At 35.9% G+C, this 17749-nt stretch overlaps 1 protein-coding gene and 1 long non-coding RNA gene across 2 annotated transcripts in view; one reads left to right on the top strand and one right to left on the bottom strand.

The window, feature by feature from the left end:
- The window catches only part of LOC144571644 (uncharacterized), an 89445-nt gene that overhangs the window by 46752 nt on the left and 24944 nt on the right, over nt 1-17749 (top strand). The window lies entirely within an intron of this gene.
- LOC144571569 (uncharacterized) lies at nt 10936-14360 on the bottom strand. Its single transcript, XM_078320908.1, has 2 exons — nt 11701-14360; nt 10936-11554 (listed from the first exon to the last, which is right to left on the bottom strand). The coding sequence occupies exons 1-2, from the start codon at nt 14336-14338 to the stop codon at nt 11085-11087; spliced, it is 3108 nt and encodes a 1035-aa protein (XP_078177034.1). The 5' UTR covers nt 14339-14360; the 3' UTR covers nt 10936-11084.

Raw genomic sequence — 17749 nt, forward strand, 5'->3', positions numbered from 1 at the left:
CTAGAAGTGTCAAAATCTTCTTCCATACTTCACTTGCACAATAAGAAAGAACTATCTATTCTTCGAAAATATATATACATTGGGAAAATATATAGTTGCCTGATTTTATGCATCTACTAAATACCTAATCAGACCCCTATAGACTGGAATAAATGTGGAAATTTTGAAATTGCGTGTCAGTTTGGTTTGGAAGTTTCTTTGAGTGATTCATATTGGTTTGGTAAAACCAACGGAAAGACTCAGAAAAAAAAAATGTTCCATTCTTCCAATTTCATCAACAACAATACAAATGACAGCTTCCTCGCTTATATTCTACAAGTTAATCACTGGTCTAATAAAATATATAGAACAATTAACAAGTAATTAAAAGATGTTTGGAGAACTGCCTAACTACAGCCTCAAATGCCAGATTCAGTGTTGTTCACTACAAGAATGAGACACTTTTCGCCAGGATAAAAAAATAACTTTTTGCGACGGACTACCCTCATTGTTCAGCTTTTTACCGAGATTGCAGTCACCGAGTCCAAACCGATTCTCGTTCCACTGTCTTCCACATGAGCCAACTTACTGCTTTGGCTGCCACGTTACTGACTGCTTGACTGATTAAGCCGTCACGTCTCCTCATTATTTTTTTTTTGAAATAAGTGGTCATTGCCACCGATTTTCATTAGAAAATCCCAAGGGTGAAGATGGTACCAAGTTGGTACCAACCCACCTATGTTCTTACAGCAATCCTCATAGCTAGAAATAGAACAAAACACCACATAGAAATATAGCTTTGTAACAACAAAACAACAAAAACTAAAGGCAGTCATAATAAAAAACGCCGGTTCGAAGATCTTCAAATGAAGCCAGGTCCAATAGATCCTCATCATATAGTGTCATCTGCTCTAGGTTATGAATACCTAAAGAAATAAGCTCACCAGCCCCTAAAAAGCTAACATATCACCAATGAATCAACATATGCATAATAGTCCCTGTAAATAAAGAAATCTCAAAACAGTTCATCAAAGCCTCCATAAACCAGAAACCCGAACAGACAAGTATAGAACATCACAAAAGAGAACTGTAGCATAAAAGACCCTAAAATATTAGGTCACCGCTATTGTTAAGTTGTTTCCACTATATCCTGCACTAGTTGAGGAACCTTCTTCATCACTAGAAATGATCTCTACTCCATGCATAGGGGTTGAAACTTGTGTAGCCTCCATGGAAATGACCATTGTACACCCTATCAGGTCCTTCAAATCACAAGGTAAAATTAGATTCAAATGACATGTAAGATCTGTTTTTTGGTTTAAAGCCCAAAATCTAGCCATAGTTAATATTTTTGAACCTATTGCATGCACATGCTGTATATTACCTTCTTTAAAAATAATCCTATTTCTATCCAACCATATATTCCATAAAACAGACCCTCGAATTATTTCAATAATATTTGGTTCTTTTAATGGAATACAGTAATCCATTTCCCACAGGGTATCTATAGTCATATAAGCAAAAGAAAAGTTATTATACTTAGCTATCCAATTCCAAATCGATCGTGCAAAAGTGCAAGTCACAAACAAGTGGTCAACAGTTTCCTTTTGGGAACAATACACACATGTAGTATCACCTGTCCATCCTTGTTTACTTAATCGATCTTTAGTTAAGACACGCTTTTGTCTTACTAACCATAAGAAAATCTTGATTTTTAAAGGAATTTTAGCCTTCCAAATACTATTGTAAGTATTAACAGGGACTCCACCAAATTCTAAGAACTTATAAAGGGAATTAACATTAAAGGTACCATGTGGATTCCACCTCCAAGAGATTTGGTCAGCAGTAAGGTTTAAACTAACAGAAGAAATACGGTTGACTAAGGCTATCCATTCAGTAAGGAGAGTTTCTGTTAATTGTCTAGCAAATTGAATATTTAATCTATTGTTTTGAAAAGATGCAGCTACCCTAATATTTTGGTCATAAGCAATTTCAAAGAGACTAGGGAAATCAACACTTAGCAACGTATCTCCACACCATGTATCTAACCAAAATCTTATTGATTCCCCATTACCAACAGACCAACTACTACTTACCTGAATAATATGTCTTAATTTTAAGATATCATTCCATAAAGAAGATTTCACTCTTCTATCACCTGTATACGAATATTTTTCAATTATGAGCTCTTTCCATGTACCTGTTACCTTATTATCGTAAAACCTAAACAACCATTTAGCCAACAAGGAGATATTCATACGTTGGAGATCTAAGACCCCAAGACCTCCTTGGTTTTTACTTTTACAGACCTTATCCCAAGCAATTGGAGATGCTTTTTTCCTAACAGTGTTCCCTCCAAACCATAGAAATTTACGTCTTAATCTATCAATTTTATACCTGATCTTACTTGGCATTTTATAAAGAGATAGCCAGTATAACGGAATAGATGAAATAACTGAGTTGACCAAAGTAACTTTTCCCCCCATTGACATCAGCTTGCCTTTCCATGTTTGTAAACGTTTTTCTATTTTGTCAACTAAAGGCAACCATTCATTCTCGCTTAACTTTTTCCAATGCAAAGGTACACCTAGGTACATGATTGGTAGCTGCACTAATTTACATCCTAACAAGCTAGCTAGTTCTTGGCCCTCCACAGTGCTAATGTTTAAAGATACCATCTCACTCTTGTCAAAATTAATTTTCATACCCGAAAGATTTTCAAAACATAATAATAACCACCTAAGAACAGTGATCATTTTTCTATCAGCTTTCAAGAAAAGTAAAGTGTCATCTGCGAAATGTAAATTCAATATATTTCTAGAAGTAGAAAAATTTCCTAAACCTTGGATCAAACCTGATTGTTGAGCTCTCAATAATATTTTATTTAACGCATCAGCTACAAGGTTAAATAATAAAGGGGATAGAGGATCCCCTTGACGTAAACCCCTTTTACAATGAAAGTAAGCCCCTAATTCTCCATTTAAATTTATGCAAGATCTTCCGCTCTCTAAGAATAAGGTAATCCAAGAAATAAACCTATCACCAAATCCTCGCAAATGTAAAACCTCCAACAAGAAATCCCAATGGACTCGGTCATATGCCTTTTCAAAATCCAGTTTAAATAATACACCTTGTTCTTTATGTACCCTAACTTTATGTAAAACTTCATTGGCCACTATAATATTATCCATTATCAATCTACCTTTGATAAATGCAGTTTGGGATGCATCAATTAGATCATCAATGCACAAAGAAAGCCTATCCGTTAAACATTTTGTAATAATTTTCATACTACAATTTATTAAGCTGATTGGTCTAAAGTTTCTAACTTCATTGGCATTATCTTTCTTTGGGATTAAACAAATAGAAGCCATATTAATCCTCGCTAAATCCAATTGATTATTATAAAAAGCTACTACCAATTGCATAAAATCATGTTTGATATCCTCCCAAAAAGTTTGATAAAACAAGAAAGAGAACCCATCAGGGCCTGGTGCCTTTGATGGGTTACATGAAAAAACTGTTTTAGTAATCTCATCTAATGTAAAAGATGCTTCTAAAGCCTGCTGTTGTTCATAAGTTAGTTTTTCTGAATCAGCCCACAATGGCTGAATCGACACTTTTCTATTTGTAGTAGTCCCTAACAAGTTCTTATAAAAACCTGTGATGTGATTCCTAATTAAATGAACATCTTGTACTAGAATTCCATCAATCATAAGTGCGAAAATAGAATTTTTCTTTTTTCGAATAGATGCTTGAATATGAAAAAATTTAGTATTAGTGTCCCCTTCTAGAAACTACTTTGTCTTAGCCCTACTTTGCCAATAAATCTCTTCATCCCTAAATATTTGTTTTAAATCTAATTGAGAATCCTGCCACTGTTGTTGATCAACCATATCCAAAGAGTCTAATTCAGCTAAACGTTCATATCTATCTAGTTTATGTAATAGTTGAGTTTTAGTTTTCCGTTGAGTAGCCCTTAAATTATTATTCCATCCACGCAATTTCTGGCGCATAAACTGAAGTTTTAACCTCCAACTATTAGCTACATCATGTGTTAATGTATAAGAATTCCACCATTTAATAAGTAAGTCTGTAAAGCCCTCTTGATGTAACCAATCTTTTTCAAATCTAATATTTTTATTCCCAACAAACGAAACAGCCTGAGTACTAACTATGATGGGATTATGGTCAGACTGAATTCGAGGTAAAGAATAAGCTCCTGAATTATGAAAATGAGAATTCCAACTAATAGAACATAAAAACCTGTCTAATAGCGCTTTAGAATTAGAAAAAATAGATCTTGCCCATGTAAAACTTCTATCATTCAAACCTAATTCCATTAATCCAAGATCAGCAATGCAAGTATTAAACCTATTACTCAACACATAGTTATACGTCTTTCCTACTTTTTCACTCCGTCGCCTAATTAGATTAAAATCCCCACAAATCATAACAGCATCAGGTCCTATAGAACAAATTTCCTTTATTTCCATTAAAAAATTACCTCGTAGATGAGAAACAGTAGGACCATAAACAACAGAAAAAATCCACTCAAAAGAATCTATTTTATTTTTTAAAAGCACTGATACAGAAAAATCTTTTATCCAAATCGACTTTACTTCATATAAATCAGCATTAATACCTAATAAAATACCCCCGGAGCTACCCATCGACGGTTTATAATGCCAATTAGTAATAGTTGTACTTAAAGTACTGAAAAAACGAGAAGGATAAACTTCTAATTTAGTTTCTTGAATCCCAACAATATCTATTTTATTATGAAGGAGGATATCTTTTAAAATACGTTTAGCTACCGGATTACCTAATCCCCTAATATTCCAACTTAAAATTCTACTCATTAGGCAAACCAGATACACCCTCATAATTCTCTAGCATAACTCTAGAACTAATATTTACCACAGTTTCCCCTGCTGCTTTTTTGGCTGCTAGTAAGTCATCCATCACAAGGTCAAATCGTTCCTTATGAAGCCCTCGCAAATAGTTTATAACAATCAGTTTAGCATCATAACATTCTCCTAATTTAAACCCCGCAATCTCATATAACTGAATCAGCTCATCATCTGTAAAATCCACAAATGGGAAATCATCTAGAAAACTAACATTACCTGGACCAGCTGCTGGTTGTCGTCCACCCCTACCACGGCGACCACCTCGGCCTCGGCCCCTGCGGTTGACGACATGCTGTACCTGTCCACCCCTCAGGCGGGTACTATGGCGTGGCTCCTCCGGTATTGCTAGCGGGCCCTCTGTAACATTTGGTTGAGCAGGAACCACTTTCTGAATTTCTGAACCTGCTGGTAACTCATTCGCCACCCCTGAATTTACTAAAGCAAGATCCAATGAAGTTGCACCAAACTCTTTAGCCGACCCTTTCCCATCAGCATTCCCCTTATCCCCTTGTTGCTCAGTCTGAATCAGGTCCTCAAGCTGATCGCCTGAATTAGCAGCAGCACTCATCCCAATCATCTCCTTATCACCAATAGCCTCCTTCTCACAAGTGAGCTTATCTATCAGCTGTGTACTATGCCTTGACTCCGACTGAATTGGTGGTGGCACCACTGTAAATTGCATAGAGACCCCTTTGCTACTAACATCTTTCGATGATTCCCCAATCTGCTCACCTAACTTATCACCATAAAACCCCTCTTCTCTTAAAGATGAGAATGAATTACTATCTAAAAGATCCTCATCTTCATCCTCCTCAACCTCATTTCCCTCGTCACACCAAACACCTTTACCTTTCCCCATCACTTCCTCAACCTTCTGTCGCTGACCTTCCTCAACCTTCTGATCTACCTAGACTCATAGCACCTCCCTTCTGTAATCTATCAATCTCAATAGTCAGAAAATAAAACCGATGTAGCTGATCATTGCCAACAAATTGTAAAACCCGGGCCTTAGGAATGCTTGCTACATCTGGCACTCCTACTTTCAATCGAAGAACGGAAAAATCATAGTGCCCGCTAGAACGGGGATCGACATCAATCAAGAAACCCCCTAAATTATCAACTAACCTTCGAAACTCCATTCGAGACCATAGCTGTGGTGGAAAACCTCGGATATTGAGCCAGACTTGCACTGGTTCATATCCTCCATCATGTGAAAGAAAGTCGAACGGAGCCACCTCAAAAGCTACATCTCCCAACCAAAGCTGCCCTTTCGCCAGTACCTCAGATCTCCACTCGTCATTTGGTGGATCCAGCAGGTATAGGTTATCCCCTAAAAGGCGAGGTACCCACGCAAAGCCATTTGTCGGATGCTCCTTCACTAAATGTGATTGAATGAAATCCTTACCAAATGCCAAATCATCCTTGACCACAATCCCCCTCTTAATCACCTCATCAAAATCCCTAATCGCATTGTTAGGAAAGAATTTCATATTCGGAAATTTCATCGCTTCTCCAAGCACTTCCTGAGAAACAGATCGAGTCGCCGACTTTAGCATGGTTGCTTTGCAGTGATAAGAACGATGACCCAATCGATGACAGCGGAAACACACTACTGCGTTCCGACAGGAAATCGCCTGGTGGCCTTTATCGCCGCACTTGAAACAGTAAGGTTTAGAAGAAAAGGAAGAACGCCGGATCTGATCGATCTTGGTAGTCACTGTCTGGTTAATAAAATGTCGCCGATCTGTTTGTGGAGAGGTTGTTGTGTGCCTATCTATAGCGGAGTAAGGAGCGGACTCTGGAATGACCCGCTTAGGACCAGCAAGAACTGTAGTCGCATAGGATCGACTGGAGATGAGAGAATCTGGATTCGGCGGTGCACTCCCCAAATCGTGAGACACTCCTCCTGATCGAGCGGCTAACAAAGAATCCCCAATTTCTACTGTCGGTGATAGATGAATTGGCAGAGCTTGGCGAACTGGATCAGTTGTGGCCCCAGTGTGTCGTTCTTTGAGTACCCCTTCTGCCTCGCGTAACGTCTGTGTAAAATGTAATAGACGCTGCAGAGACGACTCGAAATCTGAAATCATAGACGAGATATCCATCTCCATTGTGGTCCGAATAAACAAAAGTAAAAGGCTTGAACTCAAGAATTGAAATCTTGAAAGTCCGGGAGCGGAGGAGGCCCAAAAGTAAAAGGCTAGTTTTAATTTTACAAAGCAACAAGTGTTCTTCAATCGGGATTGATAATCGTTCCAAGTTTTACTTATGAGTAATGATCTGAAGAAAAGCAATATTAAGACTTGAGAAAAACACTATTAAGATTTGGATCGAGTACTATTAAACCAAATTAATGTACGTCTCCTCATTATTATTATTATTATTTTTATTTATGTTGCAAATCGTTGTTTGCGTCTCCTCCAGAATTTTCTTTTGTTTTTTTATTTCACTAATTGTTCAGTTTTTCTTTTAGGCCTTAGCCTTCAGCGAAAACAAGTAGTCGAACTTGAGATGTGAAAAAAAAAAAAAAAAAAAAAAACAGATCAGGTGGGGGAGAAAATGAGTTGGCCTGAGAAGAAATGTCGCTCTACAAACTTGTTCACCACATATAGACAATAGTCTAGAAAACAATGAACTAAATTCTTTTTTCAAATTTTTTGAGTAGCCAACTACTTGCTCCTGAATCTATTTGAGTTCATATCTGAAACTAAGGAGTAAGAAATTCAAGCCCTTCTAAGGTCTTAGTCACAAGGGTTCTCCAGTCAAATGCGTTTGGATGCGTCAAATAATAGGACTAATTTGGATTAGTGACTATTATGAACTATTATTTTACATTTGGGGTGTGTTTAAGTTAGCAACTAGAAACTATTCTTATTTGTCTTTTGTAGATTAACATTCTAGTCTATTAGCCCAACCAAAATTAAATTAGTGATTATTCTCAATTTTGAATAACTCACTATTTTCACTCACTCAAACTTTAATCCAAACATCCAGCAACACAAATTTTAACAATCTCTGATTCTTACACAGAGTTATTGGCCTTATCCAACATCTCTCTCAAGGAAGGAACCAAATCTGATTTGAGGAGAGACAAGGAAGAGTGAAGAGAGAGATAGAGAGAGGATGGGGATTATACATAGTTCTGAAATTTTGGATGGATATTTCAGCGGATCTGAATTCGTCAAGGAATATGTCTATCGAGATGAGCTTGTTTATCAGCTTTCTAGTACTTGCTCTGCGTAACCTGCAATTGGTTAAAAGTGGAACCAAGTGCAATAGTTCAGGGTACAGATTAATATAACAAATAAGTCTGCTCAGATAACTTTCAACCTAGGATCCATTGTTTTTGCAATAGTAATCTTCTAGAAAAGAAATAAGATGTAACTCGAACAAATAAAAAAGGCAAACTAGGATTCTGGTAAGCTAATAACTACATAGAATCGCTAAAACTTCCCTTTATGTGAAAACAAAATTCGATTGAAAATTATTAATGGAGGTTTGTAAATGAGAAAGAAAAGGAGAGAGAGGAGGATATATTTATCAATTTTAATTTTAAAATAACTTAACAAAATATTAAATAAATAAATAAAAGAGGATAAAAGAAAAAATGTTAAGTTTTTACGAAGATATCGAATATTGATGTATTTGCAAAGAAATTGATTTTTATGAAAGTTTGCATGGATACACTAAAAGTTTTCTCTAATTTTTTAATTGATCCGAGTTAGATCAAAATAAGTAACTCCAATTTAAATAGGGTAGCTCTTATTTCAAAATTGATACATTGGATAGAAAAATTTATAAAATACTCCTCTTTATCAAATCATCAAATAAAATACCCTCTCTAAAATCTTTGGCAAAATGACTTTATAGACCCTACTTTCTCCTTCCTTCCCTCTCGCTCCTACTCTTCCCTGTTTACCTCTCATAGATTTTGGCACCTCTTTTCCTCGGAAATAAATCTGCTGCGATTTCAAAGGATAGTAGAGATCCTGCGATCTCAATCTCAACCATTCATTTATTGGAATGCAGAATCTCAAAAGAAGTTATTTTTTTGCACAAATTCCGAAACAAATCAATAGTTGAGATTAAGATTGCAGTATCCCTACGATCAGTTGGAATCGCAGCAGAATTATTTCCATCTTCCTCTCCCAGTTGCATCTTATTTATTTTTTCTGTCAAATTACAATAAAAATCATATAATAGCTGAACAAAATCTTATAAGCACTCTGTTTTTTTTTTTTTTTTTCAAATCCTCTTGTTGATTTGACTTAGTCTATCAAAACATTTTGAGCTTACATATTTTATAATTAGCATTATAATTAAAATATAATTAATGTACTTATAAAGAATTTTATAAGCTTATTTTTCATTTTAAAATCTACAAGTTTCAGCATAGGCGGCAAAGAAAAAGAAAATAGGGGGCTGTCAAGGATGTACTAACAAGAGATAACGGGTAGTAGGGGGCTACTGGTACGGGTCCAGAGGTCACTGGTATGCTTACTGGTACGCAGCAGGAAGCGCATCAAGCTTTTGGGTGAATTATGATGAATTATCACTGGTGCAGCAAAAGGAAGAACCAGGAGCCTTTTTCATAAAATTTACAGTCCCAAATTTTCTTTGTTTTATTTTTGGAAAATTGAAAAAAATCTTCTTATTACTTTACTGTCATTCTCGTTTTTATGTAATCGTTATTTTGACTCACCTGTTTGAGCCTCCTACCTTTTATTGTGTTTTTACTATTACAAAACTCTTTGTAATCTTTTTACCATTATTAATGAAGTAAATATGGACCTGATTCATATTTTTTTCTCAAAAAAAAAAAAAAATCTACAAGTTAAAAATATATACTCGAGTTGTTTTCTCAGATTATATAATCAAAACCGTATACGGCTCAAATGGAATAATCTTGGGAGACCATGAGTCGAACAACTATTTTAGAACAGTAGATGGGGTACGAAAGACCATAAAATTGATATAGGTTTAATTCATTGAAGCTTGAGGACTGTCGCATAAATTTAAATATTATCATCTGAAAGCTTGAGGACCAATTATGAAAATTATGAACATTGTACCTCTGCACTGGTTGAAACTTGAAAGAGTCAAGCTTGATCATGATATTATTAAAAAAAAAAAGGTAACAAATACTAGTAAAAATAAGAAGGTTACATACTACAAATAAACAGAGATATGGTATGCCCATTATCTCAGTATGTACAAAGCGTCAGAAATCTTGAACAGGGGCAACTGTTATAATTTACCCCTCGCCTATCAATTCTTTACCAGAATCACACCTATGCAAAATTGCATCCCTTTTGCGGTTCCAGCGATAAGCGACCACCAATTCGTCAACTTCCCTCATTGGACCTACTTACTTCCATCCTTGTGTGCAGCCTAAGTACACTATCTAGAGCATTGAAATAGTTCATCGACTCATGGTCTTGCAAGATATAATGATGAACTTAATTTCCAGTAAAACCAGAGAATACATAATTATGAAGAGAAGGGATCAAGTTAAAACAATTTTTGAGTTACAACAAGTTACAACAAGCATTTTCTACATTTTCAAAGTCCAAATCGTCGATCCAAACCGTTAGATGTGATCTCTACAATAAAATGTGCTTGGAGACCAAATTTTATATATTTTGAAATTTTTTATTATTTATTAAGATGGGTACAAAATTTAATGGTTTGAATTTGACTAGTTTTTGTACCCATCTTAACAAATAGTAAAAAAATTTCACAAAATGTAAAATTTGGTCTTCAAGTATATTTTATTGTAGAGATCACATCTAACGTTTGGATTGACGATTTGAACTTTAAAAATGTAGAAAATGCTTGTTGTAACTTGTTGTAACTCAAAAATTGTTGTAACTTGATCCCTCCCCAATTATGAATACATAATGATGAACTTAATTTGCAGTAAAAAAGTAAAATTTAATAATAAATAATTAATTATATTCTGTGTCCAAAATGACTAGCAGATACATAAAATAAGAAAAGTAGAAAGGAAATTTCTCACCAATCACAGAACGACTCAATCTTATTGTAACGGTAAAACTACAGCTACATGATAGTAAAAATTATGTAAACTATGTACAAGTATGTACAATTATATACAGACAGACCTTGTGATTGGAGGAAAAATAAAAACCATAAAAAAAAAACTGATTATAAGCAATTAAGCATCACTGATTAAGATACATGCACTACAAAACTGCCACTACTATCATCATTATCTTTGTCATCAAAATCATCCGAGAAATCTTTTCTCCTGCTGCTTTTCTTGGAAAGGATCAAAGGACCTTCCTCAGTTTGATCATAACTGAAGCCATTATGAGTAGTGTTGACAGTCCGATCATACTGACTCAAGCATTGAAGGACCATTCTCATTGTGGGTCTTCTGATCGGATCCTTCGAGGTGCAGCTCAAACCTAATTCAAAAACTGCAGCGATGTCAGGTAAATACTCATCATCATTTCGAATGCCCTCGTCTATCATGCCAGCAAGCATGCCATGCTGTAGGTACAATCGCAATGCCCAGTCTGCCAAGGCTTCGTATTCATCTCCTTCGTTAGCTCTTTTCCCTGTTGTTAACTCTAAAAGAATGACTCCGAAGCTGTACACGTCTACCTTCTCATTGATCTTCCTCTTCCTCCCACATTCTTCAAAATGAGAAAAATGCAAATTCAAGATTAAACTTTTTTAAATTCATGCTTACACTTAACAATTGGAAAAATCTAAGTAAGATTTTGAGTGTTTCACCATTTCACAGAAACTAATAATGTAACAAAATGAAATAACAGAAAACCTGGTGCAATATATCCAAAAGATCCTTGAATATTAGAAACAGTCTCAGGTTCACCGGATTTCTCCAATACTCGAGCAAGGCCAAAATCAGAAACTTTTGCTCTGAATTTCATGTCAAGCAAAATGTTACTTGATTTGATATCCCGGTGCATTATTGGTTGAGAGTAACTATGGTGCATGTAGCAAAGGCCTTTTGCAGAATCAATTGCAATGCCTAGCCTTGTTGGCCAATCCAATGATCGAGTTCCATCCATCCTCTCTTTACCGTAAAGCCACCGATCCAAACTACTATTCTCCATGTATTCATAAACTAGTAGCTTTGAATCAATACTCGATATGCAACAAAGGAGCTTGACAATATTGGCATGACGAATTTGGCCAAGTATACTGACTTCTGCGTTGAAATTCTTTTCCAAGTTACTATCCATTTTGGCGTGACCAACAAAAATTCTTTTAACAGCCACAATTTGATCTTCATCATTGTTTAGAATGATCTTGTAAACTTTACCAGAACCGCCACTACCAATGATATTCTCCTCTTTTAGCCCCTGAGTTATCTGGTACTCTGTAAAATCAAACTTGTGGAAGGAAGTTAGCTTCCAATCAGTCTCATCATAACCAGGATTTTTTCGCTTGATTTGTGCTCTAAGTAGCAAAATCCCAACCACCCCAATACCAACAAGTACAGCAAACCCAAGGGTTGCAACTATAGCAATGAGTTCCCTTGAGAGTTTATTTGAGCTGCTCGTGGTAATAGAGCACCCAGGTAAATTCAAATTGGAGCTGAAATTAGAGTCTGAGCACAGACCGGGATTGGATAGAAAACTATGGTCGAATACTTGGTTCTCTAGTGAATGTGGTACGCTACCTGACAAATTGTTTGCTGATAGATTTAGAAAAATTAGTTTTAGGTTGCTTATATTCACTGGAATTGGACCTGAAATTTCATTATTGGATAAATCAAGAGTTGTTAGAACTGAGAGTGACCCAATTGAATCGGGTATTGAGCCTGTTAACTTATTGTTACTAAGATTTAGCTTGGTAAGATACTTCCAAACCTGGATGCTTTGGGGAATTGATCCATGAATTTGGTTTGAATCCAGTGATAGTTCTTGCAAACGGGATAGTCCGGTTAAATTACTGGGGAGCTCTCCATAAAAGGAGTTGTTTGATGCCTTAAAAACTTGAAGTTGGTCAGCAAAGGCTGGAATTTCACCTGTAAAATTATTGCTATATATTTCAAGTCTAGAGAGGTTCCAGGGTAGTTTTTTAGGGAGTCTACCTGTTAACTCGTTGTCATGGATAATTATCTCAGTAAGATTAGCAATTGACCAAATTTTTAATGGTAACTCTCCAGAAAATCTATTTTTGTGCAATTGGATACTCTTTAGCGTGTAGCAATCTGCAAGAGATGACGGTATCTCACCAGTAAAATTGTTATCAAATACGATAATTGACATAAGTTTATTCCCTGAGCAAAGATGAGGTGGTAATTGACCCGATAGTCTGTTATCATCTACTTCGAAATTCCAAAGGCTCGAATAGTTCCCTAAACTTTTGGGTAATACCCCAGTAAGGTTGTTATTAAACAAGCGAATGTCAATTAGCTTTGGCAGAAATCCAATGCTTGTTGGTATTTCGCCGCTAAGAAAATTATAGTACAAGAAAAGTTTCGACAGATTTTTGAAAACACCAAACCTATCGGATATTGAACCTGTCAGTTTGTTTTCTGACAAATCTAGTTCAGATAAACCAAGGCAACGAATACGACCAGTGAAACTGATCTCACCCGTGAGATTATTTGAGTACAGGTATAGTATCTGCAGTTTCTCTAGGGACCAAATCCAACCGGGTAAAGTACCATTTATTTGGTTATATGCCAAATCCAAGTGCACAAGCTCAGTAAGTTTTGACAGGGCAATCGGAATTTCACCGATTGTGTTTGTTTGTGTCATCCAAAGAAATTTGAGTCTAGCCATGTTGCCAAACTCAGGTGGTATCTGGGCCGGTTTAAGCAAACCATTCCAAGCAAGAGAGAAGTGCTCTAAATTTATCAAATTTGCAATCTCTCGCGGATAGGTGCCATTAAAAAGATTCCCTTCTAGGTGGAGTTCCTTTAATCCCACTAAACTACCAATGGAAGCCGGTATATCCCCCGAGAAATTATTTCCCGACAGATCAAGATAAGTAAGAGAAGAAGGCAATAACTTATCTCTGTCTGTTGGAAGAGCGCCGATAAAGTAGTTCTGGGATATATTCAAGAATTGTAGGGAAGAGCAGTTGAGGAACTCGGGGAAGGTGCTGATGATTTCGTTGTCGGAGAGGTCAAGGCGAGAGAGGTTCTTCAAGCGGCATATGGAATCAGGGATTGATTGGGTTAGGTTTTGGTTTACGAGATTGATTTCTGTAACGAAACCGTTGGAGCAGGAAATGCCATTCCAGCTGCAGTGGTCACCTGAAGTCGAGTTCCAGGAGTTGAGAGCTGGAGGGTTGCCCCAAGTAGCCTTTATTCCGAGTAGGATTTTCGCTTCTGATACTTCCTGGCAGTAGGAACAGAGGAGGAAAGAAGTGGATATGAGGAGGAAGAGGAGACTGATGAAGTGAGGTTTCATTGTAATAGAAGAAGGATTAGAGAGCATTAATGATTGCTTCAAGTTCGTTGGCTTTGTAGTTTAACAACTCTAACGAGTGTGCATTTTATAGTCGTCGATCAATGTGTCATTAAGGCTTCGGTCTTTCCAAGGAGTCGGATCCAATGTATAAACTTCAGTATGACGATAAGTGAAATTCTCCCTATTCTGTATTGTGCTGCGCGAACATGTCTAAAAAAGTTGCAATAGACTCATCATCTCATGGTGGAAGATATGCAGAACGGTCCTCAAATCTTGAAATAAGGAGAAAAATAAGAACTGCTAGATATGAAACTTAAGAAGAGTAACTTATCAATTGAAGGGGAGAGTAGTGCGTGCAGAATTATTTCAGTGCCCACTTGATTGTTCAGTTAAGCGTCTGTGCATCATTTTTAGCTAAATAATAATTAACAATAGTATAAATATTCATGAACTTTAATGTGTTTGTATTCTCCTCAAAAAATATTTATACCTTACGTTATTAGGATCAAATATAATATATGAGCTACGATGAGTTGCGAAGTAAAATACGTACGTTTCTACTTCACACTATATTTTCATTTTGAAAGTCCAAACGACCGATGCAAACCGTTAGATGTGATCTCTATATTGAAATATGGTTGGAGACCAAATTTTATATTTTTTTGAATTTTTTTTTACTATTTCTTAAGCAATTTTGAAAACTGATGTTTTGCTGTGAACAGTAAAAAACATAGTAAAAATTTCTAAATCACCAGATCAGCGATTTTCAAAACTGTTTAATAAATAGCAAAAAAATTCCAAAAAATGTAAAATTTGGTCTCCAAGCACATTTCAATATGGAGATCATGTTGAGCGGTTCGAATCGGTCGTTAGGATTTTCAAATCGCAAAATATGAACGTAAAGTAAAATAATCGTTTTACTTCGCAACTCACCGTAGCCCATCTCATATATATATATAGAGAGAGAGAGAGAGGGATCGGATGACACCCTTTTTTGGTGACATCGGATAACATTGTGCATTTTCAAAGTTTTTAAAGTCCAAACGGTTGATCCAAACCGTTCAACTTGATGGATATGTTAAAATGTGCTTGCATATCAAATTTTATATTTTTTTGTAATTTTTTATTATTTATTAAGTATTTAACAAAATCGCTATATTCAGACCGTTGAATTTTTGTACCCATCTGAATAAATAGTAAAAAAAATTCAGAAAAATGTAAAATTTGATCTGCAAGCACATTTTAACATATCCATCAAGTTGAATGGTTTGGATCGACCGTTTGGACTTTGAAAATGCACGGTGTTATCCGATGTCATCAAAAAAGGGTGTCATCCGATCCCTTTATATCGGATCGACTTCAAACAATGAATATAAACTGCTCAAACTAATCTACTTCAAATGTGGAAATTTGGTAAGTTAATTTTAGTGCATTTGTTTTTCAACATTTTGGACCACTTGATATGATACTAAAATAACTCAAAAAAATAATTTTTTTATATGTAAACGCATCACTCATAAAGTAAATCGGTTTGAATGATTGGATTAGTCATTTAAAGTCTATCCAATATGTTTGAAGTTAGTGTTATATGACACCAATACTATACTAGCCGAACTCTTTTATAGTATTCTCACATGCTACCTTACAATATTTTAAAATATTTTTGTTTGAGGCCTTGAAAGAGTTTAAATAGTAAAACCATAGCTAAAACATTTGCAAAATGCACACAATTCGGTAGAATAATTTTAGCATTCTAGAAGTGTGCAAATAATCAATATTTTTTCCACAGAAAGTGCAATTGTTTCTTTGAACTTATTCCAATTATTAAAATGATTACTTGATATCTGTGCGCTTCAGCTCAGGGGCGAAATCAGAATGTTATCATTAGAGTCCGACAAAAAGTCTCTAAACTACCAATGGAAGCCGGTATATCCCCCGAGAAATTATTTCCTGACAGATCAAGATAAGTAAGAGAAGAAGGCAATAACTTATCTCTGTCTGTTGGAAGAGCGCCGATAAAGTAGTTCTGGGATATATTCAAGAATTGTAGGGAAGAGCAGTTGATTAATTAAGGAGAAGTGATATTTTTATGATATGAATGAGAAGGAATAGTAAAAAATAATAATATTACTGTTATTTGCCATGATCAATCCTGATTTTATGCATCTACTAAAGAAAATGCGTTTCTTTTGATGGAAGTTGTCAAAATCTTCTTCCATACTTCACTTGTACAATAAGAAAGAACTATCTATTCTTCAAAAATATATAATTGCCTGATTTTATGCATCTACTAAATTACCCGATCAGGCCCCTATAGACTGGAATAAATGTGGAAATTTTGCAAATTGCGTGTCAGTTTGGTTTGGAAGTTTCTTCGAGTGATTCAAATTGGTCTGGTAAAACCAATGGAAAGACAGAGAAAAAAAGTTCTATTCTCCAATTTCATCAACAACACTACAAATGACAGCTTCCTCGCTTATATTCTGCAAGTTAATCACTGGTCTAATAAAATATATAGAACAATTAACAAGTAATTAAAAGATGTTTGGAGAACTGCCTAACTACAGCCTCAGATGCCAGATTCAGTGCTGTTCTTCGCATCAATTGATTTTTTTTTTCCCGTTCTTTCTTCACTCTGCTCTACTGGATATATCCATCACTGAAGATGAACTCTTGTGGTCTCCACTGTCAGTTACGACTAAGCAGGGGCAGAAAACAATGAACAATGCGGGGAGAAAATGAGTTGGCCTGAGAAGAAATGTCACTCTACAAACTTGGTAACCACATATAGACAATAGTCCAGAAAACAATGAACTAAATTCTTTTTTCATTTTTTTTGAGTAGACAACTACTTACTTCTGAACCTATTTGACTCCACATTCGAAACTAAGGAGTAAGAAATTCAAGCCCTTCTAAGGTCTTAGTCACAAGAGTTCTCCAGTTGGATGCGTTTTGATGAGTCAAAGAATAGTGGTAACTCGAGTTAGTAACTATTCTGAACTATTGATTTATATTTGAGTGTGTTTAGATTAGCAACTAGAAACTATTCTTATTTGTCTTTTGTAGATTAACATTCTATTCTATTAGCCCAACCAAAATTAAATTAGTGATTATTCTCAATTTTAAATTAGCTCACTATTTTTACTAGCTAAAACTTTCATCCAAACATCCAATAACACAAGCTTTAACAATTTCTGATTCTTACAGTAGTCTGTGTAAGGACTTGCTCTGCGTAACAAGGCTCACAATAGATTTTAAACCTGCCCCTCCCTGGTGTGTGAACGCGCTCAAATGGCGCAAGCCTTGGGAACGCCTGCTCAATCGGCGCGGGCTGCCTCGGAGTAAAACTCTCCTTGGGTCTCCTCCCCGGGAGGCGGGTCGTCGAGCCTCAGCGGCTACTACATCCAATAACTCTTGTAAGGACTCTGCGTAACATCC

Source organism: Carex rostrata, chromosome 19, assembly GCF_964058835.1.
Source record: "Carex rostrata chromosome 19, lpCarRost1.2, whole genome shotgun sequence".
In the NCBI taxonomy this organism is placed as follows: Eukaryota; Viridiplantae; Streptophyta; class Magnoliopsida; order Poales; family Cyperaceae; genus Carex; species Carex rostrata.

Bases quoted from the DNA above. Each gene is read 5' to 3' on its own strand.
- LOC144571569 (XM_078320908.1), bottom strand. From the start codon at position 14,338: ATGCTCTCTAATCCTTCTTCTATTACAATGAAACCTCACTTCATCAGT. The intron at 11,555-11,700 runs GTTTTCTGTTAT...CTCATTTTGAAG, and splicing joins TTTTGGATATATTGCACCAG to AATGTGGGAGGAAGAGGAAG.